Source organism: Parus major, chromosome 4 (assembly GCF_001522545.3).
Source record: "Parus major isolate Abel chromosome 4, Parus_major1.1, whole genome shotgun sequence".
In the NCBI taxonomy this organism is placed as follows: domain Eukaryota; kingdom Metazoa; phylum Chordata; class Aves; order Passeriformes; family Paridae; genus Parus; species Parus major.
In genome coordinates, this window is record NC_031771.1 from 7,887,644 (window position 1) to 7,903,146 (window position 15,503).

General features: G+C 40.1%; 1 protein-coding gene across 1 annotated transcript in view; it reads left to right on the forward strand.

Moving 5' to 3' along the window:
• Nucleotides 1-6,172, forward strand: part of NAA15 (N-alpha-acetyltransferase 15, NatA auxiliary subunit) — a 37,812-nt gene extending 31,640 nt beyond the window's left edge. The window contains exons 16-20 of the mRNA XM_015625117.2: nt 441-549; nt 923-1,021; nt 1,741-1,884; nt 2,322-2,419; nt 4,703-6,172. Of these exons, the coding sequence (XP_015480603.1) occupies nt 441-549; nt 923-1,021; nt 1,741-1,884; nt 2,322-2,419; nt 4,703-4,903 (651 nt within the window). The 3' untranslated portion in view covers nt 4,904-6,172. The remainder of the gene's footprint in view (nt 1-440; nt 550-922; nt 1,022-1,740; nt 1,885-2,321; nt 2,420-4,702) is intronic.
• The last annotated feature ends 9,331 nt before the right edge of the window (nt 6,173-15,503 follow it).

Consider the following 15,503-nt stretch of genomic DNA (forward strand, 5'->3'; position numbering starts at 1 on the left):
GTTGGTATTTTTGCTAGGACTGTCACCATGACCTACCAGCTTTCAGGAACCTGTATGAAGCTCATGAGCAGAATGTCATGGGTGTTTGTAAATCATTTGCCATCATCTCAGGCCCATGTACATAGGTTGGTGTGGGCAGTCTCATTGCCCTTTTCAGAGCAGGTTCAGCTCCAGTTGTGTTCACTACTGATGTATAATAAGGAAAAGATTTTTGTCTCTATAGCAAAATGTGGTTTGTAGCCATCAGAAAGCAAATATTTTGGACTTTTTAGTCTGTGTTTAAGCATTGAGTGAAAATTTTAAAATTTGTAACAGAAGAGGTTCTAAGCATCTTATGCACTGCCTTAGGAGAATAACTCTGACGTGACTCACCAATAGCTGTTGTTTGTTGTAGTTACTGTGTTTGACCTTAGTTGTGTGTCACTTCCTTGAATCTGTAGGTTGAAGCACCTTTGGAAGAAGCCATTAAATTTTTAATACCCCTGAAGAATTTAGTGAAGAACAAAATAGAGACTCATCTTTTTGCCTTTGAGATTTATTTTCGAAAAGGTAGGTAAGAACACTTAATGAAAGCAAACAATTTGTTAATCATAAAGGTGTATATTGGAACTTAAGTAGCAATTATTTATGAGAGGTGAGGAGCCTATCCCTGTCACGACACAGAACTTTTCACTGGACCAACACCCCAGCAGTGAGCAGTCTCTGAAAACCAAAGTTTGAACATTTGGTGATTATCCACTTAATCCACTGGCTAAATAGATGAATAATATTAAAAATAGCTTTTGCAGCACACTCAGCTGTAAATTGTTCTGATCATTCTAATTTCAAACACTAAATACTCCTGTAACACAATGCAGTGAGTTCCTACCACAGGTTTTTGAACATTTGTCAAGACTTTTTTTTTTTTTTTTTTTTTTTCCAGAGAAGTTCCTTCTGATGCTTCAGTCTGTAAAGAGAGCCTTTGCTATTGATTCTAGTCATCCTTGGCTTCATGAGTGTATGATTCATCTCTTCAGCAGTGGTATGTATCTGTTCAGTAGAACTCCATCTGTGTGCACTGCCAGGTGATGCCAAACATGCAGTCACTGATTTTTAGCACAATTAATTCAAAATATTTAAAGCATGTATTAGAAAGCTTTATAAACAACCGGTTCATGCTAAAATTTAGCATGGTTATTATTACTGCATCTGGATTTAGGAGTCATTCCAGTACTGCTAAGAATTTTTAAGACTGTGAGCAGTATATGAAGTCTGAAAGAGAGAGGCAGGGAAGAAATGGAAACTGCAGAGTGAGGAGTGTGGTTTTTCTGCTGACAGCCTTTGTCAGCATGCAAGGAGAGGGCTTAGAATTCTGTCCTTATTGGTAAAAGTTGGAAGAGTCCTCTCCCTTCTCCTGCCCCAAAGGTCACCCTTTCTGATGAGGGCTACAGAGTAGACACATTTAAGAACAGACTTGTATGACATTAACCTTTGAGCCTAATAGGTTTCAATTAGTAAGGGGGAGAGTGTATTAATGTAAAAAAGCTTTGGCTTTTTCTAAGCATCAGAAAACTGCCCCAGTTAAGCTTCTTCTATCTAACCACATCCAGTATTTACCTGTTAAAATTTCATGCAAATTTCATCCTCTGAGATATTTTCCAATTATATTAATAACGTAGGCGTGAAAAATACTAAAATAAATTCATAAAGCATATTTTGTTGTGATTACCTGTGCTGACCTCAACTTCTTTTTCCCAACAGTATCTGAAAGTAAGGATCTGCCTGATGCTGTTAGAACAGTGTTAAACCAAGAAATGAATCGACTTTTTGGAGCAACTAATCCAAAGAACTTCAATGAAGCTTTCCTTAAAAGGAACTACGACTCACTGCCACATAGGTTATCAGGTATTTTGCCTTTCTCTTGTTCTGTTCTACCTGTGCATTTTATCTGCTTCTCTGGCAGTGTTACCTCAGTATCAGCCCCAGTGATTTAACAATCACTCCTTCACTCTGGAGTACTTTTCTTCTCCATTTCTGTTTTTCTGACAATACGATTGCTGGGTTGTCTGTGATTTTCTTTTTCTCTTTGTGCTACTGAAAGGCAAATGTTGGGACCTCTGCTCTATTGTTTCTAATGTGTGCAGTATGTTTGTTTTAATACTTTGTTTGGAGCTTCCCTTATAGCTACTTAGGTGTCAAGCTTTAGGCTCCAAGTTGGTTCCATTTTGAACTACTGCTGTAGAGTTCAATTCCCCTCTCCTCATGTTATTTCTGTTTTATGTTTGTATATAAGATGGTTTTGGTCATCCAGTGGCTGATGAGTCTCATTTTTCCTCCTGTAGCTGCCAAAATGATGTACTATTTAGATCCTTCCAGTCAGAAAAGGGCAGTTGAACTGGCAATGACCCTGGATGAATCCCTTATTAACAGAAATCTTCAGGTAACATAATTATAAATTGTAGACAACTTTTTTTTTTTTTATCTGTGGAAGCTTTAAGCAAATTTTTGGAGGTAAGAGGAAGCTGAAATCATTGCTGTGTCTTATAGTAAAGAGGTTGAATTGTAAGAGAAAGGAGTGTCACGTTCATCTGAACTGAATATCCTTTTGCACATTTAAAATATCCTTTTTGCACATTTAAATTAATTTCATTTTGTGATAATAGGAAAATAGCAGTAGCAGAAACCATATTATTGCTACAGGTAATGGGAAAACATACTAAATTTGACAGAATTCACAAGGCAAAAGAAAAGGTAGTAGTTTGTCTGCGCTTTGGCTGCTACACAGGCAACTGTTCACAAGAAAAGGAGTGGCACAGACTCTGGGAAGGATTTCCATAGTCAACTTTCTGCAAGCTGTGGGAATTGCCATAGGTTTAATAAAAGCTGCATATGCACAGGTTTGCATTGTGTAAATAAGTGAAAAGCTCACCAAATTTTGAGTCTTTGGAATAATCTCCCTGTGACACTTCCTCCATGCCCCTTTCCCCATTCCCCCACCTTCATCTGGGAAGATTTGTCAGTTCTGACTCGCAATTTGGAGTAGTCTGTGCACTCAATTTTTTAGATCTATTGCAAGTAAATTTGGTAAATATTACTTTAAAAATTATTCTTTTGTGGACAAAAAGCGGAGTTTTCAAAAAAACATCTCTTAGGAAATATAATGGGTTCAATAGAACTTTTAATTGTGAAGGATTTTAAGTTCATAGCAGAATTTTTAGACCAGACAAAGGGAGGAGAAAAGAGACAATGAAGGACAATTTGCCTTGATTTGTAGACTTGTTTATGATGTTAAAGATTCAGATCTTTTCTCTATTCTAGCTGTTGTGGTATGGGACACAAACTCATGTCTTTTATATTCTAACTACATATGTAACATTCTTCATAAAGTTGTCTTGTTTGGGTGTTGGTTTTTGGGTTCAGGTTTTCTCACTGTCTGTGTGGTCTCAAAGACCTTAATCTGTATTATCAGTACATTTAGAAAACAAAAATTAATTTGCCTTCTATTTGCTAGTTTTTGCCTGTGAGTGGGATTCTTGGAATTAGACTGGGGAAAGATTAAGTGTAACCAAAAATGCTTGGTTGTTTTGGAGGTGCAAACTTGGTAAAGACTAGAAGAAGTTTTTACCAGCTCAGCATTGCATAAATGTCCTGTACAGTGTATTGTGATAAAACTGAAAATGTTGAATTTAAACATGTTTGGTGTCAACATTAAGGAAGAATTGGACTTCTACTGAACTTCTAGATGAGAAATTGAAAGCACCCTAAAAATGGAGAATCTGAAGAAGTCTAGGTGTTTGTTGAAAGGCATTTTTGTGTGCAAAGAGATCAAATTTATTACATTTCATTGTAGAAAAGACCATGGAGTCTTGGAGCATGCTGTAGGTATAAAACCAGGTATGTTTGACCTGGTGGATGGCAGTGTTACAAAGAGCAAATATGAGGAAAACAGGTCATTAAGGAAAGCTGTGTAACCCTACATCAGGAGGACAGAGCAGTTAATCCCAGTACACAGAAGAAATAATAAACTCTACTAAATGTCAGATGAGCAGGAAAAGACTGCCTGGCTGTGCTAATGCCTGCACGCAGACATGAGCAGGTGTTAAATGCTTCCAGGCTTTAGTGGAGCTCAGTAGGTTGGCTTCTCATGTTTGGAATGCTAGCTGAAAAAAATTCCATAAGCAATCTCCTTTTCCTCTTCTAAATCATGAACAAAAATGGACAGGACAGTGCACATATATGAAAAATGTGGTAATATCAGAGTAATTTGATCTGATTCAAAGGTATGTTATGTGTTGCTAAAATGGTCAGTGTGTCCCAAGAATGGTGGGGTTCTTGGTTGCCTGTTAGCAAGAATAATGTTTTTTCTTTAGGAAAATAAGAAACAAGTGACAAATTAGTATTTCATTTTACAGTCAAGGTTTCTACCTGTGTTTTAGATCCCTTTTTAAACTGCATTATTTCAAATCAGACTACACTGGTATTTCATGCTGTACTTAGTTAAAATGTCATTTGATACTGAAAGATGTGTGGCCTTTGAAATAGGCAGAAATACTATTTTAAATTTGTCTTGTGAGATTATTCTTATCTCAGCAAAACTGTTGTTTGAAACCTGTAAACAACAGAAGTTTCTCTTTGTGGCATTGGTTTGTAAGCATTCAGCTGAACATTTAAGAAACCTTTATTCACTTTATTAACACTTCTTTATTTTTCTCTTTAATTACAGACTTGTATGGAGGTATTAGAAGCTTTATGTGATGGTAGCCTTGGAGACTGTAAAGAAGCATCTGAAACTTACAGAGCAAATTGTCATAAGCTTTTCCCTTATGCTTTGGCTTTCATGCCCCCTGGATATGAAGAGGATATGAAGATCACAGTTAATGGAGATAGTTCCGCAGAACCTGAAGAACTGGCCAATGAAATATGAACAACTTTATTGGAAAAAAATGATGTTGGACCATATCTGGTGTATTAATATTTTTGTCACGCACCTGCTGTATTGTTCTAACTTACACAAAGAACAGAAGGAAAAAAACTGTTGCCTTCAAAGTTTTACTTTTTTTTTATCCTGCTGACAAAGTATATATATAAAATATCTAACATATTACTGGTTATAGGTTGTTTGGTTTCTTAAAAATGAAAAGCTGCTAAAATTGAAAAAAAGGAAAAGATAAACAACCCTCTTCCTCACCTACCCATCCATGTTTTTAAACTAATTTATATGAGACCTGGAGGTGTGTAGCCCTCAGAGCAGGTGTGTGGCAGAAATATTAACTTTAAATTTGTCTTGTGAGATTACTGTTATCTCAGACAGCAAAACTGCTGTTTTAGCACTGGATTCTTCTGGATTCACTGAGCACAAAGAGTTGATGGGGCTTTAGCATCTGACTGATTTTGATACAGGGGATGATTGTGTCCATAGGAAGTATGCAGTGCGAATCAGAATATACAGAGAAACCTGCAACATACTTATGTTGGGGTGCTTGGACATATGGATATCAAGCAGAATTAAGAAACATAGTGTGTTCAATAAGCTTGTTGTGTCTCTGAAATTCACTGTACACGATCAGTTTGGTGTTCTCGCGCCACAGTTTTTACCTGAAGGAGCCACTTAAAAATGGTCTCTCTTGGAATTAAACTTGGGGTAGGGAGAGGAGAGTCAACATTGATGCTCTTGAGATGAACCTATTGGCATAGGTTGGCCAAACTTTTTAAAACTGTAAGGCAAGAATCAAATAAAATTATGCACTGTGATGTGGCACCAGTTAGAAAGATCGCATGCATTTTTCATGTAGAGTGAAAACAAAATGAGAACATACTATGGCTTGAAGTTGCAGAGAGGGAAACGCCTGGCTACCATTTTGACTGATCAAGAGACTAATAGATTAAAACCTCAGCAGGCCTTGTTCACGTTATGCAGAAAAAAAAAAGAAAAAAAAAATGTGCTGCAGTTTAGATACCTCTGGAACTTTTCCACAGTGTCACAGGTTTGTAATACTTGAAGCCCTACATTTCTAAGAATATATTTCTTGCTCAGTTGTTTCAGGCAAGCCCAAGACTTTGTAACTTTCAAGGGGCCCAAGACTTTTTTTTTTTCAATAACAGACCAGCTTCTTATTCCTGCAGTTACAGATGTAATTTCCTTTGTCAAACATAAGGTACCAAATATAATGCAATAAAATGTTTTGAAAAACAACTGTGTGAATATTTAAACCAATCTGTGGTGTTGTACATTGACCCTGAATGGGTTTGCTTAGAGTGCAGCTCAGGGTTGGCTTACTGTGCTGTCCAGTCATGCTAACAATGTCACTGCTGATGGGTGGTCATTAAGTGTAAAGTGCAAATGCATTCTATGTAAATACTGAATGTCTGGGAAGTCCTATAACAGTGCTTTGCTACTTGGCTTTTAAGTTCCACCAGTATTAGGATGAATTTTGTTTTCCAAGTCAAGATTCAGTCTACAAGTAAGTCTACTCTGTTAATAATATAGATAGGTGCTCAAATGTTTTCTTTTGTAGGTTCATCATATAAAACAGATCAGAAATAAACTACAGCTTTCAAAGTGAGTGCCTTCTTTGCAACAGGAGTTCAGTTACAGAGTATCTATTCTGTGGATACACAGCCTTCCTCTTCCACATAATGGAATTCAGTGATTGGCATGTCCAGTTACAAGATTCTGGAAGACTTACTAGGGTTTGTAGTTTTCTAAGTGTCAGAACCAACAGTTTATGTCCTCAGCTCCACTTTCTTTTAATGGTTAACCTATCCTTGTGTACATTTGCAGTATAGTTTCTGTCAGAAGTGTGGGTTGCTGTATTTGTATATTTTACGTGCTGGGCTTTTAGGGGCTAGAATACCTACAGAGCCTTTAACTGACTCTAGTATTGATGTCTTGATCTCATTTGTTTCTGCAGTCTGAGATACTTGGACTGCATGTCTTCTGCAACTCCTATAGATGGTTAAGTCTTGCCTACACAAGCTGTGAGCTTTTGGCCCTGCTTCTTTAGTACTGCTGCCTATTTTTTGGCTGCTGATGCTTAAGCTGGAGGCAGAGGAGTGGTCACTTGTAACAGATAGTGAATTGCATCTAGCAAGTTCAGTTTTTTCCAAATACTGTTTTTTGGGTGCTTCCTATAAATGGGATTATTTCCTTTACTTTTTCACTGCCTGATTCTGCGGTGAAATGGATGAACTAAAACCTGGAAGTTACTTGTTATCTTTAATTGTGCAAATGGGGAAAATGATGCTTCAGTGGGCCTTCCAGAAGTCTCCATTTACACATCTATTTTGATTTCCCTAAAGCCACTTCATAACTTTGCTGAAAGGCTTCTATACTGCTTCAGAGATGGTGCTTTTGGATTAAAGAGTTACTCATCCCCTTCCAGAAGTCTGCAAGCCCAGGACAGGAAACTAAGCCAAGAGTTTTCTTGAAGATGGAGGTTTTTTTAATTGACAAAAAAATTGTTCCTTCATTTTCACATCTGTCCTGTTAGATGCAAGGCTGACTTCTGAAGAAGACCTTTTAAGAGCTGGAAATGAAGTTGAAATCCAGTGCAATAAGTCTTATTTGGTAGCACAGTGTGCTGTGTTGCAATGGAAGCTTTTGTTTGTGTGCTGACATCCAAAATTGTAATCACCAGTGCTTGGCTACCAAAGCAGATGAGAAGGGAATGTGTTTGTGGTCAATGGCCTAGAGCATTGGCATGACATAATTTGGTTTGATTCTTCATGATTTTCACTGGAGGAGGAGGATTTCACCGTAAGTGGAGCCACTGGTGGTGTCGCATGATATGGGTATCTTTCCTGGGGACAAAAAAAGTTCAGACAATAAATTTTGCCTAGATGAGAGAAGATGGTGCACGTTGCATGAAGCAATGTCAGAGGTGGGCTTAAATTGTAGGGAACTGGAAGTTGTGGTTTTCCCTGTGATGGTGGGTGAAGTACTCGCTTGTACATGTAGAGACCAAAGCATGCAGGCACATGTGTGAACAAGCAGGTAAAATAGCCTCAAACCTACCTATTCAGTAACAAATTTCTTTGCATATTAAACGTCTTAAAAGCTATAGGCGACATTTATTTTATTTTTTTTTTATTTTTTTTGTCGTGGTCTTGATATTTGCATGTTCATAGGGGGAAAGCTTGTCCTGATGTGTGCTGCTTCAGCCAGAACACAGAGGAAGGTTTGTCACCTAGGTTTTCCCCTAGCATGGGGACTAAATTACATTTCCCAGGGAGCTCTGTAGGGCTAAATGAGGTGTTTATGATCAAGCTGTTAAATCTTCCCCTTAGCATTTGGATTTGCCAGGTCTGGAGGTACTGCAGCTGTAACAGTAGACCCTGGAAGATGGTGTAGCAACTCACAGATTGAATTGTTTTCCCTGTAAGAAAACAACCCATGAGGGTAGGGGGAGATTAGGCCTGAGGAGTCAGAGGTGCATGAGTTACCTTCTGTACAGAGTACTGAGTATTTGTACTTCTGTATGAGTGCTTCTGGACAGAACATCTAACTAGCTTTGAAAAATTTTCCACTAAGGAATTTTGCTTTATAAATGCCATTTTTACCTAAGTGTAATGTAAAATAACTTGAACTATGTGGAAGTCAATTATGTTCCTGTGATAACACACATGCTTTGGGGTCCTGTGAAGGAAAATGGTGCAAATGTAGTGTAATTAGATGGTTGTATCAGTAATTGATTTGAGCCATCTATAAGCTCATTAATGAAAGGTTAAGTTCCAGTTGGAGAAAAGTGGTTGATGAGCTTGGGGAAAGGCTCTTGCTTCCAGTAGCCTTCCAGTTATCAATTGTCCTGGGATGAGGTGAGGCACAAAGGGCGTATGCTTTTACAAAACCTCTGGCCATTCTGTCATGATTATATTTCCTGGTAGTTAAAGCTGGAATCTACAAACACTAATTTTAGTGGTTGTATTGGGCAGAGATGCTTTCTGGGAGCATACAGCCAGCAGTGGGAATGGCAAGGAACAACTGATAAAGCAGCTTGCCAAAAGAAGACTGAAGTGAGTTATAAGGAGGTGGCATAAAATTCCATTTTAAATTAAATTATAAAATAGCTTTTTTATTACTAGAAAGATGACTGAAGCTGTAAATACTATAAATGCAGTGCCAATACTATAAATTCCTATGCCAAGGAAGCTGTAAATGTGTATTACTTCTGGAGTGGTACAAGCAAAACCAGTAGTATGTTCACAAAGATTCTAGCTTTGTGTGTTAGTCTTCATGTGAATTGTGGCAGAAAAGTGGGAGGACAAAAATTGTCCACGAGAGACAATATCAAAGAGTTTGTGATATTGCAAGAGAAATATTGCTACAAAATCCAAAGCATCTTAGAATATCTTCCCTAAGATGCTTGTTTTAATTAAGAGTGTTAAATCTGCTAACTTTTCATAATGGAAGACAAGGAAGTATTTTGACAAAATATTTCTGCCTGGCACTGCCCATTGAGTATCTACCTCTACTAGTCCTACTCTAGTTTGGCTACTGCATAGTTTTAGCCATTTAGCATAAAACTTACGAAAAAGTGTCATTTACCTGGTCATTGAATGTATGATGATGGATAACATTTCGTTTTAAACCAATGCAATAAACCACAAAGTTAGTGATTAAATCCTGTTGTTGGTTCAGTGCAGCAGCATATTTATTGCTTCATTGGTGATCCGTTCAAAAAAATCTCAATTATAAACTCCACCAAGTTATTTGCAATTGTACTGGGATTTGCTTTCCCTTCCAGCCTTCCTTACTGGTTAACAATGTTGTACTGCATTTTTACACTCTTCTCTGGTTACAGTAGCAAACATTAAAACTAGAAGGAAGTCAATCCTTCAATTCAAAAGAATAAAAATGCTGAGTTGTTTGTAAGTAAATGCTAGTGTTTCCTTGTAGGGTTCTGTGTCCTCCTTTGATGGACCACTAGCTTTGTAATAAAGGATCCCTCAGCCAGTTCCCTTAATTCCCCCTATTTTTTCCAGGCTGATAAGTTGTTAATGGAGATGTGGATCTCAAGAAAGGAAAAAAAAAGGTGAGTAGGAAAAATCTGTGACTCCTTTTGGAGTCAGGCTGGGAAAGAACCAACTTGGCAGTGAGCTGTCTGTCCCAGCCCAGAAACCAACAGTATGTACAACAACAACAAAAAAATCCTTCGCTCTTTCAGGCTACAAAGAGCCAATATGGGGATTTGGATGGGTGCTCAGAGGCAAGCTAAATGAAGAAGCATTTGCTGTTTTTCTCAAATACTATTTTTGGAGATTAAATAAAATAAGGCTTCTCTTCCCCATCCATAAGCCCTCCTGATCCCAAAGTTGTCCTGATTCAGTGTCCCAGAGTGTGGGAGCTGAATTACCTGGGATAGATCATACCCTAGACAGGGTTCCTGGCACAGAGGGAATAAACCTAAAGCCCTGGGATGCAGTTGCAGGGGGGATAGTAATGGAGTCATCCCAGAATAGGCAGGACCTTAGATGTAAAAGGTAAAAACTCCTGTCCACGCTCACAATTGGTTGCTCCCTCCCACCAGGTAACCCTAGGTATTGTGAAGCTCACCACGCCCCTGGGTCTTTCGAAGTAGCCCCTCAGACCACGTGGTCTCTGTGAACATTAAAAGCTATCTTTGGGCACTCCCATCTTGATTTATTCTGCCACACTCTACCCAGCAGAACTGGGAAAAAGAGGTCTCAGAACCCCACCTCGACCCCAGAGCACCTTGCGATTTAAATCTATTAGCATACAAAATAATATGGAAATGCTGACAAATTGTAGTCAAAGTAGCCAAGCAGACTGCTGATGCTAATATAGCCCTCTGCTCCCTGCCCTGGGAAGGCGGCCGGCTAGCTGCCGCCCACCAGGGGGGAGAGAGAATTTAGCAAGGACAAAAGATAAAAGACCAAGACGGCTCTCTTCCGGGACAGTATCCCAGTTTAATTTCAGAAAGGTTCCAGGGAGGAAAGAGTCCAGGCTGGCGCTGGATTTTGAACAGAGGGAAAGGGGGTGGGGGAAGGCAGGTTACAGCCAATGGGGAGAAACCGAAGGGGAGGAGTGAGGGGGAAGGAACCAACACATCACAGATCCAGAGGGGGAGCAACAAGGAGAAACCATTTCTAGTAACATAATGCAATACAACATGCTGATACAGCAATATAGGAATCTATAGTGTGTTGTGCACCTGGCATTTCAGATTACCTAGAAAAAAATGCGTGTTAATGACTGTGTGTAATGAGTAACAGCTCTGACTAATCCTGTCTGCCGGAAGCACTAATGGGCTGCAGCACTTGCAGGGTCTGTGGTTTTGGATAGCTGCGGGGAAGGTGGGTGTGATGGTGAAGTGATGACAGCAATATCCTCATATTCACCCCTTTGGATGGGAAAGGGGAGCTTGTTGCAGGAAGGGCAATCTTTGCACAGATAATGCCCTACCAAAAACCACCAACCCTAAAAAATACCATCCCTTCCTTATCCATGTCCTCAAAATGTCATTGCTCTTCTGTGGGAGGGAAAGAGCATTTGTGCTGGGAAACTGCCTGTCTTGAACTTTTCATAATTTGAAACTGTCCCCTTCCATTCCTTGGAACAGTTCCTCATGATTTGAAGAACAGAAGATTTATGAGGAGCCAAGGTAGCCTGGCAACTTTGGCATTATTTTATCTGCATAAATACCTGTTTTGGCTTTCCATCAGTACCCCTCTACTCCATCAGGTATAAAAGATCTTCCTACACTGTCATTAAGCTTCTGCAATCTGTTCTGAAGGCTCCATGTGCAGTAGCAGCAAGACAACTGTGGCCCCTCTTGTCTCTCAAAATGCAGGAGTACATGCAAAGTGCCCTTTTTTCCAAATTTCCCTTCATGGGCACACCCAAGGGATGTGTAAATGCTCTTTACTTAGACAAAAGTAAATTGGAAGCAATGATGTGGCTGTTGAGTGGATTGTGCAGCAAGACTGGCATTTCCATGGTAAGTGGTGGGTTTGTGGAGGCTCTTTCAGTATCTGGTATTTTCTCCTGAACTTCCCAAAACCAAGAGCCAAGCCCCCATTCTTCTAAGAGGACCACAGAGATGTCCCTGAAAGTAGGAAAAGTTTTGTTCCCCTGCATGTTTTTGGTATGATTTTATTGCAAAAATATGAAGCTGTAAACCAGACATTCCTTACAATCTATTAAGATGCTTTTATTAACAATTTGCTATTTTTTTCTTACACTTGTCTTTATAATCTGCAAGATATTTTATAAAATGTTAGGAAAATGTTGGCTTCTGACTTTACATCATGCATTTCATGTATTTCTTTTCCTCACTGGAATCATCAAAAATTCACAACCCTCCATCTCACTTCACTTGCAGTATCAGTCAAATATCTTAGTGAAATGTAACTGTTTGACCTGGGGGGAAAAACTCCTATCTTTGCTTTATTGCTTTGTTTGTGCTTTTGAATTCTTCTTTTGTCCCCTGCTTAGCATCTTCTCACTATGTCTTTTATGTTCTGTTTAATATTGCTAGACCTTGCTGGCACTGAAACCATCCTGCCTTTTCTAAATTATTGACAGGTACAAAAATTGCATACAAGTTACATGAAAAATGTATAGTGACCCCAAAGCAGGAGGTCAAAATTCACTAGCTTGGCTTACAGCCATGCCTTTCACTTTAACAATGCTTATCTGAAACTAAATCTTTGCCTCCCTGAGGCACCTCACAACAATTGCTCCTTTTTTTTTTTTTTTTTTAAGTTTTAATTATGAGCTTAAAATGTTTCTAAAATTTACACTATAAAATCTCAACTCCTCCACAAAGCACCTGCTTTGCTTTTTGGGACACTAAAAACCCAACTACAAAACACATTAAACAAACAAACAAAAACAAAGTCAAAAACAAACACTTAAATCTCAGACAACATCCGGGCAAATTATACAGTGATGGTACTTAATCGAAACATAATGTTTTTTTAGTTCAGTCTCTTCCAGTTCTGGATTTTCTTTTAGGAAGGGTGCAGTTCTTAGATCTCCTCTCACAAGGGGCAGAGTTCTTAGATCTCCAGCTTCGGCTCTGGTTTTGAGTGTGTGGGCATCGCCACTTTAGATATTCTTGGTGAAACACCCGCCTTTGGAGCTCAGGTTACAGTTTTGATTTCCCCGGAGGGGGTGTTGCCCACAATGGAAAAGGCACAGCCCCCAGGGGTGGAGCAGCCAAACAAAGGGGTGGGACCAAAGCAAGAGTTACTGGGGGACGGGAAGGTTCCTGGCCGGAAAAGAAGGAGCAAGGCGGGAAACAAGAGATCCCAAGCTGCGTGGCTGGTGCCATCTTGGGAAGGGGGGAGGGTCTGGGACAGACTTTCCTGGTCAGGGAGTGGGGAATATGGAAAGACAGGGGGTGAAGGAGGACACGGAACGGCGGGCAGACGACAGCAGACCCACATTACTCTGGATGTTCTCTGTCCCTTGCCTGCCTTCAAGAAAACAGGGGATGGGATATCAGAGATATAGGGGTGACAGGGAGTCAGCAACAGCCCCAAACCATCTTGGCATTTTTCACCCTTAGGAACAGAGGAGAGGGGAAGATATGGGGAGGTATACACCAAAAAAAAAAATGAGGGACTTCACAGAAGCCAAAAAAACAGTCCACAGGAAGAGCCATATCGTCCATAAAGGTCCATAATGTTAGTATCATCCATAAAGGTCCTTCCCATGTATATAAAAAAAATAAAACCGTCCATAATACGTCTTGTTGGGTGATGTTAGATGTTTGTCCCAGCATCTGGTCTCTTGGCCCCCCTACCTCCGTAACCCCTTTTCCCCCATGCCCAAGGCACTCTCAGCTTGGCTCTCCTGCCAGGTACTCTCAAGTCCTCCTTTCTAGGGCGGGGGTCTCAACAGCTCTCAAGCCATCAGCCGGAGACTTACGGAGTGTCCATGGAGCCAGTCCTGATGTTCTTCTGGTGCCTCACTGGATGTCTGCATTCTTCCACCATATGTTGTAGTCAGCCACTGCAGGATCATGTCCAGGGAAGCTACAGTTACTGAGAACCAGCATGGGACAAGAATGAGGCAGGCCTCTGTTCATGAAATCATTTATTCAGCATGGGAACAAACTCTTTCAGAGACAGAGAACACTGAAAAAAGGCAGGGTGGAGGGTTTTGAGGAACAGAACTAGAGTGGAGTTCAGGGTCAGGGACCACTCGGAACACAGCAAGGGAGAAACCCTCAGGGACTCAAACCAAATCAGAACTCCTGGGCCGCCTATCACAAGGGGTTTGGGGTGGGACAACTTCATCCAGGGCTCACACGGCCCATCCCCCAAAGCAGGAGGTCAAAATTCACTAGCTTGGCTTACAGCCATGTGTCTCACTTTAACAGTGTTATCAGAAACAAAATCTTTGCCTCCCTGAGGCGCCTCACAAAACGAGTAAAATTGGCAAAAGTCTCTAAGAGCATTGTTCAGATTGAGGGGCCAGACAGTAAATTGGCCAGTGTCTGTCCGTTTGTCACTGACTACAGTGTCCCCTGTGGGGGAGAGACACCATGTCCCAGTGGGGAGTCAAATTAATTATCCCTGAGACTCACCAGGATTTTTAGAAGTGGCCACTGTGGAGCGTCCTACCCAAAAGTTAATGTGGCTGGATGATAATCCAGTCTGGGTAAATCAGTGGCCACTCAGTAAGGATAAGCTCAAGGTGCTCAAGGACCTTGTGGAGGAACAATTGGCCAAAGGCCTCATAGAGGAGACAACCAGCCCTTGGAATTCCCTGGTCTTTGTAATAAAGAAGCCAGGGAAGGAAAAGTGGTATCTCCTTCAGGAGCTCCATGAAATAAACATAGTAATTGAGGACATGTATAGATGCTGAAAGCAGGCAAGGAGCACAGAACAATGTTCTCACTCTGGCATGAAAAATCATAAGGAGGAATCCAAACACTCTTTGGAGATGGAAAACAACCTTTGCAGGTGTTGTTTGGATCCTTGTTGTTTACTTGTAAGAAACAGTCAAGGGGTGAATCTCCTAATTGTCCAATAATAGTGATGTGTTGGTGTCGCTGCTGGACACAAAATGAGCATGAGTTCAGTTCTACAGCAGAAAGAGGATCATCAGAAGGGCTTTATTTTTGGAACTTTCAGCTCCTTTTATAAGGTGTTCCGATACAAATTTAACATGATTGGTAAAGGGAACAACACCTCTGTAGTCCCATTGGTGGAACAAGAGAAAACACAACACAGCTGTACAGTATTGTTCTGAGAACCATAAATTATTTATAAAAATGGTCCTTGGGAGAGAAATGTTCTCAAGAGACTTTCCCTTGGGAAAAGGAATTTTCACTGACAGGCTGAAAACTCTCTCAGATTCAGAAAATCAGGTCCACATGTTGATTTAATGACCAATGAGGGTTTTACCTCTTGGACCTGTCTATAAAAGAAGATCTAGAACTTGCTCTCTTGTGCAACCCAGAAGAGAGTCCATGTTGTGCTTCACTGTTCCCAACAGAGTGCGACAGGTCACTTCAATCTGGGATGCTTTCCCCAATGATGCTTCCCCAAAA